The sequence below is a fragment of the Sylvia atricapilla genome, chromosome 25, assembly GCF_009819655.1.
Source record: "Sylvia atricapilla isolate bSylAtr1 chromosome 25, bSylAtr1.pri, whole genome shotgun sequence".
Taxonomy (NCBI): domain Eukaryota; kingdom Metazoa; phylum Chordata; class Aves; order Passeriformes; family Sylviidae; genus Sylvia; species Sylvia atricapilla.
The window spans coordinates 5,992,848-6,008,331 of record NC_089164.1 but is presented as its reverse complement, the minus strand read 5'-3'; the positions used below and the strand labels follow the sequence as shown (position 1 = coordinate 6,008,331).

At 55.1% G+C, this 15,484-nt stretch overlaps 1 protein-coding gene across 1 annotated transcript; it reads right to left on the bottom strand.

The window, feature by feature from the left end:
* Positions 1-1,002: 1,002 nt before the first annotated feature.
* On the bottom strand, positions 1,003-15,185 carry CSRP1 (cysteine and glycine rich protein 1). The gene is made up of 6 exons (XM_066335688.1): positions 15,054-15,185; positions 8,408-8,520; positions 4,001-4,169; positions 3,507-3,633; positions 1,680-1,773; positions 1,003-1,401 (listed from the first exon to the last, which is right to left on the bottom strand). Exons 2-6 carry the CDS (start codon positions 8,517-8,519, stop codon positions 1,325-1,327), a joined length of 579 nt encoding a protein of 192 aa, XP_066191785.1. The 5' UTR covers position 8,520; positions 15,054-15,185; the 3' UTR covers positions 1,003-1,324.
* Positions 15,186-15,484: the final 299 nt, after the last annotated feature.

The window sequence follows — 15,484 nt, the reverse complement described above, 5'->3', positions numbered from 1 at the left end:
TCTCCACACCAGGGTGGTACCTGAGCCTTTTGTGCTATGGCTCCCAACTCTACCTGAGTCTGGGCTGTCTGCCCCCCACACCAAATGCCACTAGATCCCTCATCACAGCCACCACACAGCCCAGAGCAGTGGCTCCTGCTAGAATCTAGAGGGGAGAAGTTTTTGGGGCTGGTAAAGACCCCATCTCCACTTCAAAAACACCATGTAAAACCAAGGGTGTGATGAATAGGAGAAAGCACTTAAGTTGATAAACGAGCCCAAGTCCTGCCCCAAAAGGGGATTTCTGCCTCTGTTGTGCTTCTCAGAACACTCCCCATCTCATTTGCTCAACCACAATGTTTATAACTTTAAAAAAACCAGAACTCAATTCCCTGTGGAGTCCCTAACTCTGAGCTGCAGCGAGGCTGATCCGAGTCTGTCCCACCGGTCCAACAAGAGAATCACAGAAAGGGAGTGAAGAGTTTAGATGGAAACCAATTAAACCTGGGTAGCTGCCAAACTGGAGGCTTAATGATCCACAAGCTGCTAAAAAAGCAGGGAGTAGGTGAAAAGCTGTTAATTACTTGGCACTGCTGGGCATGCCTGCTTGGAGAGGTGCCACCTAAAAGCACTGATAGGGGTTTTGAGAGGGTGAACACGTGTGGTGTTACCAACACACCCCAAAAGGGCTGTCCCTGGCCTCCCAGCATCAACCTCTGCTTTTGGAATAGTTATCCCCATCCCTGGAAGTGCTCAACGATAGGGCTTGGAGCAACCTGGACCAGTGGAAGATGGAACAAGACGAGCTTTAAGATTTCCTCTAATCCAAACCATTCCATGCTGATTCTTGTTGGGAGCTGCAGAGCTCAGCTGGCCACAGCTGGGCCGTGTCAAACTGCACCAACACATTCCTGCCATTGAGCTTTAATTACAAGCCAGGACTGCAAACACCTCCCCAGCTCTGGGCACCCAGTGCCCGTCATCAGCCCCAGACAGTGAATAAGTGGCAGGGTCAGGTCTGGGTGAGATTTGATGTCTCTGATGGTTTATTGCTTGCTCGGTGTCACGGCTGCGCACGCGGCCGGTGGGACAGGCGACGCGGAGCAGGACTTGGGCACTGGGGCCTCGCTGCAGTGCGAGGGAGTGGCCCCCCTGTGCCACCTGCCCCAGCAGGACCCCACGGGGACCATGCTGGGACCCCCCCGGCTCCAGGGAGCACCGGGGCAGGCAGGAGGGGCTGGTGCTGCGAAGCAGCGGTGGCTGGGGGTGACAGTGGGGCACTCACTGCGGCGTGGGGCGGGCGGGCAGCACAGGACAAGCCCTGGATAGGGCCTAGCCCTGCAGCTCACTGTGAGTGGATCAGTGCTCCGGCACCTTGTCCGAAGCCAAAGCCCTTGGGACCGAAGTTCTTGGCGTAACAACCTGCAGAGGACGGAAGGGAGACGCAGGTGAGGCTGACACAGGAGCGGGTCCTCCCCAAGGGGCACACCCTGCCTGGACAGGACAAGGTTTGCCAGATTGGTTAGGTAAACAGGGAGGGCCCAGGAAATTCTCCAGCTCTGGCTGGCACAGTCAGTCCCCAAAAGCAGCTGCAGGGCCACCCCTTCCCCAACCTCCATCCCCCACAGGGTCCCTGCACAGGGGTCTTCACCCCCACCCCTCAGAGCCCAGGACAAGCCAGCAGGGAAGGTGGGGCTCACCTTTGCAGTAGATCTCCCCATCTTTGTCTGCCAGGGTGGTGGACTCCAGGCTCTTGCCACACTTGGCACAGCGGAAGCAGGATTTGTGCCAGGACTGTGGGACAGGAGCAGAGCCCAGTCAGATCCCAGGGACAGGGCAGCCAGGCTCTGGTACCCACCAGTCTCCCTGCTCTGTTTCTGATCCAAAGGGGCTGGCAAAGAGCTCTGAATGAGATAAAAGCTTTTCCCTGGACTCCCAGACCCACAGGGAAAATACAGAGAGGAAATACCAGATGTGGTCACTGCTCCTGTGCTGATCTGGTTTTGGAGACCTTTTGCCCACACTCCTAGAAATAATTTCTGCAGTAATTTCTACAATAATTTGTAAGGAGCAATCCCCTCCTCTCTGGGGACTGTCCTCTCTTAAGCAGCGAGATAAATGGCCCCCATTGTCCAGCTGAGACCCACAGCTGCTGGATGTTAGGCTGGGATGGCAGCAAGGATGAGACAACTGCCCCACACAACCACAGCTCCAAGGAAGGCAGCAAACAGGAAAAATGCCAAAACCAGACAGTGTTTAAAATAACCTCCATGGTTCCAGCAGTCCCCTGGAGATAAATGAACTCACAGCCTTCAGGCAGACCTTAAGTAGCCAGAGCTGCTCACCGAGGAATTTAAACAAACACTTGGGAAAACATGAAACCTTTTTTGGAAGAAAATGTGAAATTCAGGGGCTGGAGGAGGAGGTGTTGGATGGAGTCATCCAGCAAACATTAGCACATGAAATACATGCTCTGGAATCCTCTCTCTGGGTCTACTTCAATGTAATTATTTCACCAGCTTTGGTACCCTGTAGCACTGAGGCCAGAAGCTGACCAGGAAGCCCAGATCATGGTTTTAAGGGTAAATTCAGCTTCTGACCTTGGGCTGACCCTCAACGTGTTCAGCACAAGCCAGCCTGGGGGTGATGATGCTGAGGGCCCCTTTCTGTTAACCCCTCTCCCTGTTCTGGGAACGCAGGACAAGGACAAAGCCCCAGGAGGACAGAGCCCAGCCAGGTCACGGAGTGACACCTCATCACTGGTGACTCTGTCCCAGCATGGCCACCCTGTATCCATGGCACAAAGCCAAGCAGCCTGGCCCAGTGCCCCTGACAAGCTCTGCATGTGCCTGGGGAGGGCAGCTGCAGGCAGAGACCTCATCTGGAGTCCAAGGGCTGGCAGGGCAGAAAGGGTCCTCAGGCCTTGCAGCGGAGCTGGGCTGGGAGCAGGTCACAGCTCAGGGTGCAAAGAACCCTGGTGAAGAGATGACCTTGGCACAAGGAGTGCCAGGGCTGTGACACTGACCTTCACACCAAACCCTGAGCTGACCCAGCCACCAACCAGAACAGCCCCAGGAACATTCACCAAACCCATGCCCACAGCTCCAACACCCTGCCTGGTCTGGGCAATGCTGACCACTGGAATTTACTGCCTGCCCCAAATCCTAGCTGCAGCGTCCTGGTCTGTGGCATAGAGGGGAGAAGGATGCACTTTTCAGTTAACACTTAGACTGGCCATGGCACACGTCACTGCTCACTCTCCAGCACATCCACTGCAGCCTCTGCTGAGCGGGGCTGTAAATATTTAATATAAAATGTATTTCTCCCCATGTGCAAGTCTGTGAGAGTTCTGCAGCCTGGACAACCTGGCTTCCAGACATGCCAAAATCCCCTTTTGGTGCCAGGCTTCCAAGTGAACATGGCCATTGGACTCAAACCCAGCCCTGGCCGAGGGCAGGCCCAGGCCCTCTCCGAAGGTGTCCCTGCCATGCAGCACCCTGTGCCCTGTGCCCCCCATCCCCTCTTACCTTCCCAGCTCCGATGACCTTCTCAGCCGCGTACACGGCCTGGCCACAGCGGGGACACCCGTCAGCTCCTCCCACCTTCTGGGCCATCCTGGCTGCATTGGGGTTGAGGGGTCGATGGGGCTGGCCCCTGTGGGTAGCAGGGAACTCACGATCAGGAATGCAAGAGGGAGCAGGGAAGAACTACGGCATCCCAAATCCCAGCCCAGTTTATAAGGGAACTTCAGGAACAGTGTGTTGTTGAGCCCCATGAAAAGTTCAGCCTAAGGGCTGTGTGCTGGGAGGGGTTGGGCACCATGCTCAGGCAAGGGGGACATGTACCATCCCATCCCACCCACCAAACAGGGTTCAGTGGGATTCCCTGGAGGGGCAGAGGGGCCAGGCAGCCCACAGACACTACTGGGAGCTCAGCAGAGGCTGCACAGCCAAGCACCACAGGACAGGTGCAGGGAGAAGGTGCCCACAGCTGTGGGGTCGAAAACAAGGCTCAAACTCACTCTTCATATTTGATTCCCAGGGACTCGCCCTTGTCCGTGCTCAGGGTCCCTGCTCCCTGCCCGTAGCCATAGCCCTTAGGGCCGTACTTCTTCCCGTAGCAGGACTTGCAGTAGATCTCCTCACCGTGCACAGCCACAGTGGTGCTGTCCAAATTCTTCTTACAGACCACTAGAACAGAGGGGAGGGTGTGGCATCAGCCTGCTCTGCCAGAGCTCACTAATTAGCTGGGGGAAGCAAGACCTCACTGGGACAGCACGGCTCAAAGAGCAGGGAAACCCTCACCAGATCCAGCTGCAGGGAGCACATGCAAACAAGGGCAGATAAGGATCACAACAAGAGCAGTGTCTGGCTTTAAAAGGAAGCAACCACCAAAGCCAGCAGGGTTGATACCAAGGGAAGGAAAGTGCTGTTAACCCTCTGGGTGCTGCTCTCCTGCAGCTGCATTTCAATAATGGGGGTGAATTTTCCCTCTGAATCACTGCAGGATTCTCAAGCCTGGGGATGGATGTCCTGGCCCCACACCTTGTCCACTGCAAATCCACAGCAGGAAGCACCTGAGGCAAAGAAATGTGAGAAAATGTGCTTTTCCTGGTGTTTGGAACAAGAGCCATCCAAGAGCAGCCCTGTGGACATCACCACACCTGAGACACTGCAAGGGCTTCACACACTGGGCACAGTCACCTCTCCAGAGCTCAAAAGGCTCACATGACACCTCAGCCCTGGTCCTGCCCCAGTTTGGGGGTGTGCATGGAGGGGTCTTATGTGAGGAACACCAACTCAGCTGGGTGTTTGAGCCCTGGGGGTCAATGTGGGATGTAAGATGGGACAGGAGGAAATGTTAGCCAGGCTCAGGGGCCTTGCTGAGCCCACAGAGCTTGGTGCTGGGCTCAGGCCTTCTCCTGATGTTTAGGTTTCCATAGAATTGCAGACTGGTTTGGGTTAGGAAGAACCTTCAATTCAGATTATCCAATTCCAACCCTCTGCCATGGACACCTTCCATTATCCCAGGTTGCTCCAAGCCCTGTCCAGTCTGGTCTTGAACACTTCCAAGGATGGAGCACCCACACCTTCTCTGGGAAGCAATGCCGCACCACCCTCTGAATAAAGAATGACTTCGCTATATCTAATCTAACTTTCTCTTAGATTATATCTAATCTAGATTGCTGCTCTTTCAGTTTAAAAAGATCTCCCCTTTCTCTGTCATTATCTGCCTGTGTAAAAAAGTCACTCTACCTCTCTTTTATATACCCCCTTAAGGTCCTGGAAGTACCAGCTCCTGTCCCAGCTCTGCTCACAGCTGCCACGTCCCTTCCAAGCCCTTCCTGAGACACTCTGCCCAGCCAGCAGGAGCAGGAGGCCACCAGCACCCAAACTCCAGGTGATGTCCAGTGTTCACATGTCTCATGCAGGATCCCAGCTCCTAGGGCAGAGTCTGCAGTGCTGGCAGCCAGCCCCAAACAGATCCGGCTTCAGCTGCCACACAGCGTCCCCCATCCTGCTTTCCACGCCTTAATGTCGAGGCTTCCAGCAGCTTCTTGGCCAGCAGAGCAGTTTCCTGGCCTTTCCCAATGTTACAGGAATGCAAACAGAGCAGAGTTTGCTCCGGCTCCCCTCAGAGCAGCACAAACTGAGCAGGGGCAGAAGGCAGCCCTTCCATGACTAAATACAGCCAGGAGAACCCTATGTGCCTCTGCTGGGACAAGGAGGAGGAAAGGGAAGCAATGTCTTGCCATCTAAGGAGGCTCTGGCAGAGTCCTCTCCTTACTACACACTCCCACCACAGCAGGAGCTAGGGATGGAGAACGGATCCCAGCTGGGAGAGACCAGAGCTGGTAACTGGTTCCAAAGCTGCCAAGCTCCTGGGCTGCTGCAGGGATCTCTTCATTGCCCTGGTGTGACACTGCTCAGGAGACCATAAGGAACGAATCTGGCACTTTCACTGGCATTTCAAAGGGCTTTGTCTGAGCTTTGTCCTGGGTAGCATGAATGATTTCAGTGGTATCTTGATGGATTTGGAGCTCCAGCACAAGCTTCCACAGTCCCTCACCTGTACTCACAAAGCTTTAAGAGGTAAGAGAAAAACTTTTTACCCAGCCCCCAGCTTTGTGCATTCCAGAAATTCCAGTGCACTGCATTCACAGAGTTAAGGACCCTTTGTTTTTCTAAGAGCAGCTGAGCTGCTCCACAAAACAATTACACAAGAGCTGCCTCTGCTTTCCAAGGCCAAGGGGCTCATTCCAGCTAATTTCTGCTGCACTACCCAGGCAGCTGGATCATGGCCAGGAGTCAATCACCAAGTAGCTCCCTAAGCTCTAATGCACTGAGGTAGGCTTGGCCCCTTATAGATGATGTTTTTGGCAGATATGGTTGAAGTATTTGTTATTCTCCCCTAAAGATAATGGCTTCGAGTTCCTTGAGGGGGCCCAAAAGCAGTACTGGGAAACAGGCTGGGAATGCAGGAGCTCAAGAGCACCACCCACAGCCTGTGGCATGGACTTGGAACAGTGGGCAGCAGGGCTGGCACACAAGCCACAGCCTGAGCTGGGGACCCACAGCCAGGACAGGCAGAGTTGCTGGGTACATGTGGAGTGGCATAATAAATGCCTGCAAAGCACAGGGACAGCAGCCCTGAGCCCAGGACCACTCCCTGGTCACTTGCTTCCATGAACATACATGGGGGACCTTCTTTCCCATTCTGGCCATGTAATCTCACCTGGAAGCAACGCCTTTAGCCTAATTTCCTGGCTCGTGGAGGCCTGCCCTGCTCTCTGGGTGCCAGCATCCAATGGCAGCAGCTTTCCCTGGCAAACCAGCTATGTGCACAAGGGGTGAGGGCAACATTCCCCACCCTCTTTATCTGAGGCCACAGAACAAACAGGATTTCCTTCTGCAGAGCAGCTGTCACAGGAGCCCAGCCTGTCCCCCTTGTCCTGCCCAGGAAAAGCCTCTACAACTCCCTTGCTGGGGCCCTACCAGTCAAAGCAAGTTTTCAGCCTGGAAACTCCCACAAATGTAAGCCCCCACGCTGGCCACGCTCCACACTGCAGGGAGCACAGGCACAGCAGCAGCCTCCCTCTGCCTCTCTGCCATCTGGATCCAGCGGTATATGCTGTGTCCCAGGCAGGCTGAACAAGAAGTATCCAGTAGTCAGGTTAAGTGGACACAGGAGCACGGCAGGGATCATCCCATGAGGTCACTGGAGTTTCCCTGCTGGAAGATACCAGTTCCAGAGTGTCCATGTCTCCAGATCCCTCCTCTGCTTACTGCCCCGATGGAAAAGAACCCTGCTGTGATGGGATGGTGAGGCTGGGACCAGGGCACTGGGACCAGCTGAGGAAACATTATACCTCAGTGGGGTCCTGGAGATGCACTTCTGCTGCTCTGTGGCAGATGCAAAGTCTCAAGGAGCCATCAACAGACACAGGCAACGTGTGTGCTCCTCTCCACACAATTCCAGAGAGGTTTGGGTGGGAAGGGACCTTAAAACTCATCTTGTCCTACCCCCTGCCATGGGCAGGGACACCTTCCACTAGACCAGGTTGCTCCAAGCCCCATCTCCTGCAGGAAATCACTGGTTCTGATACGTGACAGTCTCCAGGGACAGAGAACAGCAATCTTGTACCACACAGGCTGAAGACACTGCATATCTTTTGATTCAAACGTCCTGCAGCCCTGCTGAATGCCCTGGGTTTAAGGATGTGCTCTCAGCCCTGCAACACTACCAGCCCTGGGATCCCCAAAGGCAGGGAAGGGTGTCTGGGGACTTGCAGCAGGATCCCAGCAGTATTTGTAGGATCCTTCAGAGGAGGCAGAGGAAGGGAGCTTGGCACTGGATCACTTGCAGCCAGATCCTGTTCTGCCGCCCCTTCCCTGGAGATAACACTTGGGTCCAAACATACACCAGAGACACCCTCAGCAAAGTGGATCTGCAGACAGGCTGGGGGTGATGCTTCAGCACTTCTCAGGAGGCTTTGCATCAGCACAAGGGCCAGGACAGGATCACATCTCCTTTTCATCATCCCCTCAGACATGAGGAGATTCCATGCCAATTTCCCCAGGCTCAACCACCTTTTAGTGTGGCAAAGCCATGTAGAAAGCTAAAGCCAGCCCCACCTGCGAGCATTGCATGGGATGTGCCACCTCCTGCCACCACTGCTGGGAGAGGCCTTGTCTCATGCTCCAATCCTTAACATCTGGAGACACACCAGAAGACTCAGCCTGGCCTTTCCCTGGAGTAGGGATGGACTGTCTTTGCATGGGTGCTGGCTGAGGTCAGCCCCAGCAGCTTGGACAGTCCATGTGTCCTGGGATGATCCACGTTCCTGCCACACTGTAGGCTTTGGAGAGATACTGAGGAGCCCTTGCCCAGGAAGCAGAGAGGGAGTCAGGGAAGGCGTGGTACTCACTGCACAAGAAGCAGGACTTGTGGAAGCTGTTGCCTTCACACTGCACCTCCTCAGCGAAGTACACAGCCTTCTGGCACACCCCACACTTCTTCCCTCCTCCCCAGTTTGGCATCCTGCAAGGGAAAGCACAGTCAGGAACAGGGGCAGGGTTCTGCAGGGCTGGGATGGGACAGCCAGAGCAGGCACGGGAGCTCCAGCAGCTTTCCTATATCCACACGTGCAGGGAGCACCCACAGTGTTCACAGGGTGCACAGAGTGCAGGGCTGGCAAGGAGAAGAATCAGAAGAACTCAGGGACCCAGTGCCCAGCAGTGCCAGCTGCCTCCCAGGGACCACTGGTCCTGTCTGCCAGGAGCAGCAGAAATCCCTGTCTTGGAGCCGTGGGACCTCACAGGTCCTGCCAGCACCAGGAAAAAGGAGGAAGCAGTACAATGCTGGGAGACAGCGCTCACAGAGTTCCCCAGGCACCTCCTCAGGTCACAGCCCTCCTCTTACCCCGTGCCATGGCCAGCGTGATTGTGACTGAGCCTTGGTGCTGGAGTGACAGCTGCCACACCTCTGGACACAGTCCCAGCTTCTCCTCCCTGACCAACTCTTCCATCTCAGCCACTGCAGGGCAGGGGACAGTCAGCACCCGAAGGCAGGAGCTGACCCCTGTCACTACCAAACCCCAGGCTCTGGCACATGTCCCTCAGTGCCACCAGCTCCTGCCTTGCCTGGCCAATCCCTCCCGGGCACTCCCTGCATCCCAATATCTCAGCCTCCTCTAGGACTGCAGGCACAGTCACGGAGCCTGAAAAATCTGAAATCAAGAAGACAGTGCAGAGCAAAGACCTGAGCACCAGCCTAAGCCAACATCCAGTTCCTCAACAGGCTACAAATGCTTCTATTTCTCTTCTCTTTACTGAACTGTGTCTGATGAGACACCAGCAAGAGGCCCCTAGATTTGCAGATAATCCCAAAATACTGTGAGTTGATTACACGAGCAGCAGAGCTCCAGCCCAGAGGGGCCTTGACACTTGTGAAGACATAAACTTCTAGACATTCACACAACGAAGTCCCGCAAGGAGATTCTGAGGCAGTCAGGCTGATTGAGTGTGGCCAAGAGGAAGCTAAGGAGGATCAAACAACAACCTGAGGTTGCTGCAAAGACAATAAAGCACTTTTTGGAGGGGCATAATGATACAATCAAGGTCAATAGGCACAAGCTGCAGCTTGAGACGCCTCCAGGAGCCTCTTTCCACCAACACCTCTGTAATTTCCCATCCTGCTCCCAGCTGGGGACAGGCAGCAGAAGTCACCATGTGCTTCCTGAGCCCTGAACAGCTAAAGCATTCAGACAAGGTTCCCAAAACCAGACCCCATTTTCAGAGTACGAGATTTGCCAGGCCACCACATGTGTAGGATCTCATCACCTCTCTCAGCCCAGCTCTGTGGAAATGAGGAAGGGACATGGGTGTACTAGGGCACACCAGAAGCCTTGGAGCCCCCCCTTGCTGCAAATCCTGGGTCACTTCAGGCAGCTGAAGCAGAAGCCAAATCCCTGGGCTTCCAATCCCAGTGGCTCTCCCAGCTGGGGAGGTGGGTGCTAAACCCAGCAGGGCTGAGGGTTGTACAAACATCAAACAGAGATGGGAGAGCATGAAGGGCTTACAGGCACAGTAAGATCCCTACACCTCCTAGGTCATGGAGAACTCGAGATCTTCCCTGTGAGACTATTTTGTCAGGAAAAGGGAAACTGATCTCAGCCTGGTTACCAGGGCAGGGATCAGGACAGGGATCAGAACTGACTTGTTGACCCCACTTTATCCTGGCCACAGCTCCCAAATGCCTAGAGGGTCTCAGTGCAGGACAGACAGACAGAAAAGTGGACGGTGCTGGGAGCAGGGGCTGGAGAGGCTGTGCTGGTTCTTGCGACGCTGGGAGCTGTGTTTGGGGTGTGATCACAGCAGCTGGGAAGTCTCTTTTCCAAAGGCCCCGCAGGCTGGACTTCCCACTCTGCCAAATCCCTTCCTTTCAGCCTGGTTCCTCCAGTCCCAGCCTTTGGATTGCCTTAAAAGGACACAGATTGTTTCTCTCCAGAGCCTGTTTTTTCCCCTCAATCAGAAGGAGGGCTTGACCTGGTTCAGGAGTTTCCTTGGAGAGCAGAAACATCCAGCAGCACCCCCTGCCAGCCCCTGAGCCCTGCATGGTGTGGGAGCCCACCAGCCCTTTTAGCCCCTGTGTCAGATCCCACATCAGGAATAACATATCACTAGCTACAGTTTTGCTAGGTCCCTCATCCCTTTCCAACCACCACAGCTGGCGGCACACACCATCTCTGGGATTCCCCAGCCCTGGTTTTGGGGGCAGCCTGTTGCCAGTCGTCCCTGCTCCAGAGCCAGGGTATCCACAAGTGCACCCTGTGGCTTGGGACCAGCTGCTCCCCTTTGCCTCCACAGCATATTTTGTTCCCCTCAGAGCAGCAGTAGTGAAGGAAGAGGCTTTCGTTGTCCTGAACATCAGGGCTACCCCACCCAAACCAAGAGATTAGCAGAGGGGACACCTTCCCCTGAGCTGCCTGGAAGCCTAAAGAAGGAGAAAAACTGCTTCTGGGTGAAGCTCACCTGACATTTGCCACAAGAGGAGTCCAAGTCCTTGATTTTTCCTCAATTCACCATGAGAAGGCTGCAGGTGCCTCCATTCGGTTTAAATGATGCCAGGTAATTTCAGCAGATGACTCTCACCATGAAACACAAACACAGCCCCAGCAAAGCCATATCCCAGCAAAACCTCATCCCAGCAAAACCTCCTGGCATGGGTTTTCTGAGGAGAGAGACCATGGAAATTAGTTTGTCCTGGGGATCCATGTGAGGGCTCACAGCTGGACACAGAGAAAGCCTGAGGTAAGATTTAAGTTGCTGAGAATTCCCTGTTAGTCCACAACACAACCCCCACATGCTGTGAGCCCAGCAGGCCACAGAGACTAAGTCTGTGGTATAGGCTGCCATCAACAGTAAAAAAAGGAATAGGAAAACCCTGCTCTGCATGCCTGGACCTGACCAGGAACATCCTCACAAGTGCCATCCAGACAGATCCACCCTCCCAATTCCCCAAGTAATGGCCACTTTAAGATATGTCAGAGTGTTTGCAATCCTGTCAGTATTAGTTTCAAAATACTTTGCATATTTTGCCCAATTGAAACAGTTGATGACCACAGTCACACTTCTCCAAGTCACTCTGGGCCCCATGCAAGATAAGGAACAGGTGACAGTCCTGCAGCCAGTGACCTCACTGAGCACAGGCAAGGGGGACACCCAGGGCTGCCACAAAACCAAGATTATTCTCCTTCTTCCTGCAGCTCCACAACTCCCAGCAAACATATCCTGAGCCCTACAAACACCACTCTCAGTGCCAAGCAGGGCACTGGAGCCATTCCATCATCCACTACACGTAAGGGAAGAGGCCCCGAAAACCAAGATCCCATTCTTTAGCAGTAGCTGCACTGTGGGGAGCACAGACACGGGGGAGGCTTTTGCAGAACCACCCAAGGGTGACACTTGCTGGAGATTAACCCCATTTCCAGAGTCTGATGTTGCAGCAGTCCAGCTCTATGGAAAAGACCAGCTTGGAGCAACTTGAGATAGTGGAAGGTGCCCCTGCCTGTGGCAGGGGGTGGTACTGAGTAACCTTCAAGGTCCCTTCCAACCCAAACCTGCCTGGTCTATGAAATCTGGGCTCACACTCAGGTATGTTTCAGAGGTGCTGTGTTGCACCAGTCTGGGAGGCAGTGTAAGCTACACTGAACAACCAGGCATAAACCAGTATGGAATCAGTATGTACTGGTGCTTTGGGATGTCACCACTAGCTGTAAGGGGAAGGAGTGAGCTGATGCAGCCATCAGGCACCAGAAACAGTCATCCTCTTTTTCGAGTGGGTTAAAAGGTCAGTGTGTTCCTGTCACTGCCCTCAAAGCTGACACCTTCTACCCTGCCCTCCTGAGAGCAGCTGGGTGGGAACTGCAGGAGCCTGTGGCTGTGTGAACACAGCTCCCTGGCCACAGGAGCACTTAGAGTAGGGCAGGTCCTCTCCATCACACTCTGAGGAACATTCCTGCAGCCACCAGGATGTCAGCTCAACTGTCCAGCCTTCTGCAACAGCTGGAAAACCTTCCCGTGTCTGTGCCCTACTAAAATCCTACAGTAAATAATTGCAGACCAATCACTTTGTGTTTGGAGATCACTGAAGAACAGCAGACTTGCATCTGGGTTTTTTTTCCCCCATGAGAGCATTAAAACAAGTGAATGACAGAAGAGTGTCATCAGTGCTGCACAAAATTCACTCCCAAGTGCGTTCACATCAGTGCAGGTAGAATTAATTCATGCCCTGGCCAAGGGAAGAGTCAAAGGGGAGGAAGCCACAGCAGGAGCCTCAAGCCCTGGGGTCTGAGTAGTGCCTTCCAGTTTAGAGAGCAGCTAGCATGGCCATAAAATGGGCAAAAATTTGAAGCAAGAGGGACCCAGACAGACGAGACATGGGCAGAGCAGAGAGGAACCAGCTCCCAGGGATACACCAGGGAACATCCCCCATCAAAGCCCCAGGGCCATGGCACCAGGTGTTCAGCAGTGGGACCTGCAGTCAGACCCACAGGGGACTCTGCCCCAGGCAAACAGGAACTCTCACAGAGCAGCTTTCCCACCCATCCCCTGGGCACAGGTGGAAATAGCCTTACAAGGCGAAAGCTAGAACTGTCCCCTTATGTTCTGCTGTGTCATGAGGTGGGAGCAGCAGTGACATGAGGAGACTCTGTCACCAACAGTGTAAACAAGTGAAGGTCATGTGTGACCCAGTGATGTTGAACAAGTAAGAGAATGGGGACACCTGAGGCTGGTGAGCTCAGAGACATGGAAAAACACTGGGAATTACCAGGGAGAAATCACAGAATTGCCCCAGGAGCTGCAGCTGGATTACATCAGACACCACTGAGGGCTTTGCTGGGAAAGAAAGGAAGGAAGGAAGACAGGCGGCTGTGAGCTCCAGAGTGATGCTCACATGTGGCTCATCTCCTCTGTGACTCCAAGAGCAGTCAGGCTTGACTCTATCAGCAATCAAATGATTCTGTTGCCAAGGCAGCCTCAGGTTGGCTGTGCAGAGAAGAAGCCTGAGAGAGGCTAGCACGGCGTGGAGCCACTGGCCAGACACAGCTCTCACAGCCATGGGCCTCTGCCTGCACACACACTGCTCCCAAGCTTGGCTTACAAAAGCTCCTTGGAAGCAGGATCCTCCACGAAAATCCCAACTTTATCCAGAACAAAAGCAGCAGCATTTTCAGGGGGTGCTAGGAAAAGCTCCTGACTCCCACAGGAATCAAGATCCATCACTGGACTGAGCTCACTTGAGCTTCCCCAAGGCCCTGAAATGCCCCAACTGGTCTCATCTTCCCCACTCGCTGCTGCCTCCCAGGAGCAGGGAGCCAAGCTCAGCTGCTCTGAGGCAGTGTTCAGGCACTGCCATCCCAGCTGGAGAGCCCCGGATCCAGGGGACTCCAGAGGGTGGCACAGAGCCAACGACCCACTGGCACAGCACTGCCCTGAGCTGTCTGTGAAGCAGTGGCCCTGAGCTCCTCAGGAAGGGCTGAATCCTCCCCACAGTCCACTGCATCTTGCCAGCCTCACCCCCAGCAGAATAACAGAACATCCTGAGCAGAATAACAGAACACCCCCAGCAGAATAACAGAACATCCTTTGTGGAATTGATCCACAAAGACCACAGCCAACCTCTGGCCCTGCACAGACACCCCAACAATCCCACCCTGTGCATCCCTGAGTGTTGTCCAAACACTTCTGGAGCTCTGGCAGCCTTGGAGCCCATTCCCTGGGGAGCCTGGGCAGTGCCCAGCACCCTCTGGGGGAAGAACCTTCCCCTGACACAGCTCCAGCCCTTCCCTGGGGTCCTGTCCCTGCTCACAGCGAGTGGAGATTGAAGCTGTTCCTCTGCTGTCCCTCGGCAGAAAGCTGCAGACCCCAGGGAGCTCTGACTTCAGGCTCCTCTGCTTCAGCAGGAACAGACCAAATGACCACAGTTGCTCATTGCAGGGCTTCTCCTCTCAGCCCTCCCCATGCTCTAGAGCCAAGAGGAGCAGCACCCAAAGTCAGCCTCAACGCTCATACTATTTTAGTAGTGGTCCCTTCTCAAGCAGAAGATCAGAAGATCTGATACAGGGACTTGGCAGCATCTGGGGCTTTTGCCCAGTGCTACTGAACCGCTTCCCACAGGCTGAGGGCTGCGAGGATTGGAAAGCAGCACCTGGAGCTGTGCTCGAGCCTGCACTCAGCCTGGTGCAGTGCAAATCTCCTCTGGGAACTGACCTGAGCCCACAGCTGAGCTGCCTCAGGCTCCCTGGAAATGAGCTTTGCTGAGTTCAGCCGATCTGATGCAAGAGTTTGGCTTCCTCATCCCGCCATGTGCGCGGCTGCTCCAGCACCGGGAGCAGCCTCAGGGGTCCCACCGCTCCCGTGCCCACCCCACGGCACACGGCGGAGCTCTGCCCCTCTCCAGCCCCGCGGGGCCGAGGCATCCTCAGGGGACGGAGGCAGCTTCGGGCACGGGAGGGGAGGCGGCTCCGCTACGCTCGGCGGGACCTGTCGCCGCCTCCACCCCGCACCCACCTGCGGCCGGGCCGGGGACGGCGTTAAATCCGGGGTCGGTATCAAATCCGGGGTCGGTGTCGGTGTCGGGTTCCGGGTCGGTGCCGCTGCCCGATGTCGGGATCCGCGCTGGGGCCGCCGCCGCTGGGCGCTTTTGTCGCCGGCGGGCAGGGCGGGGCGGCGGCACTGATGTCACGGCGCCGGCGGGAGGCGGCACGGCCGGACCGCCACCTCCTGCCACTGCTCCGACCCGCAGCCCAGGGCCAGGGGAACCAGCCTCCGCGGCCCTGAAAGCCGGAGGGAGCACCGCCCAGATTCTTCGGTGGTTATTTTGTTCTGCTGAACGTTTTCCTCTAAATAAAAAGAGACGTTGCAAGATTGGAGAATGGACTGAGAGAGCAGCCCTGGGGAGAAGGACGTGGGGGTGTTGGTGGATGAGGAGCTCAGTGTGC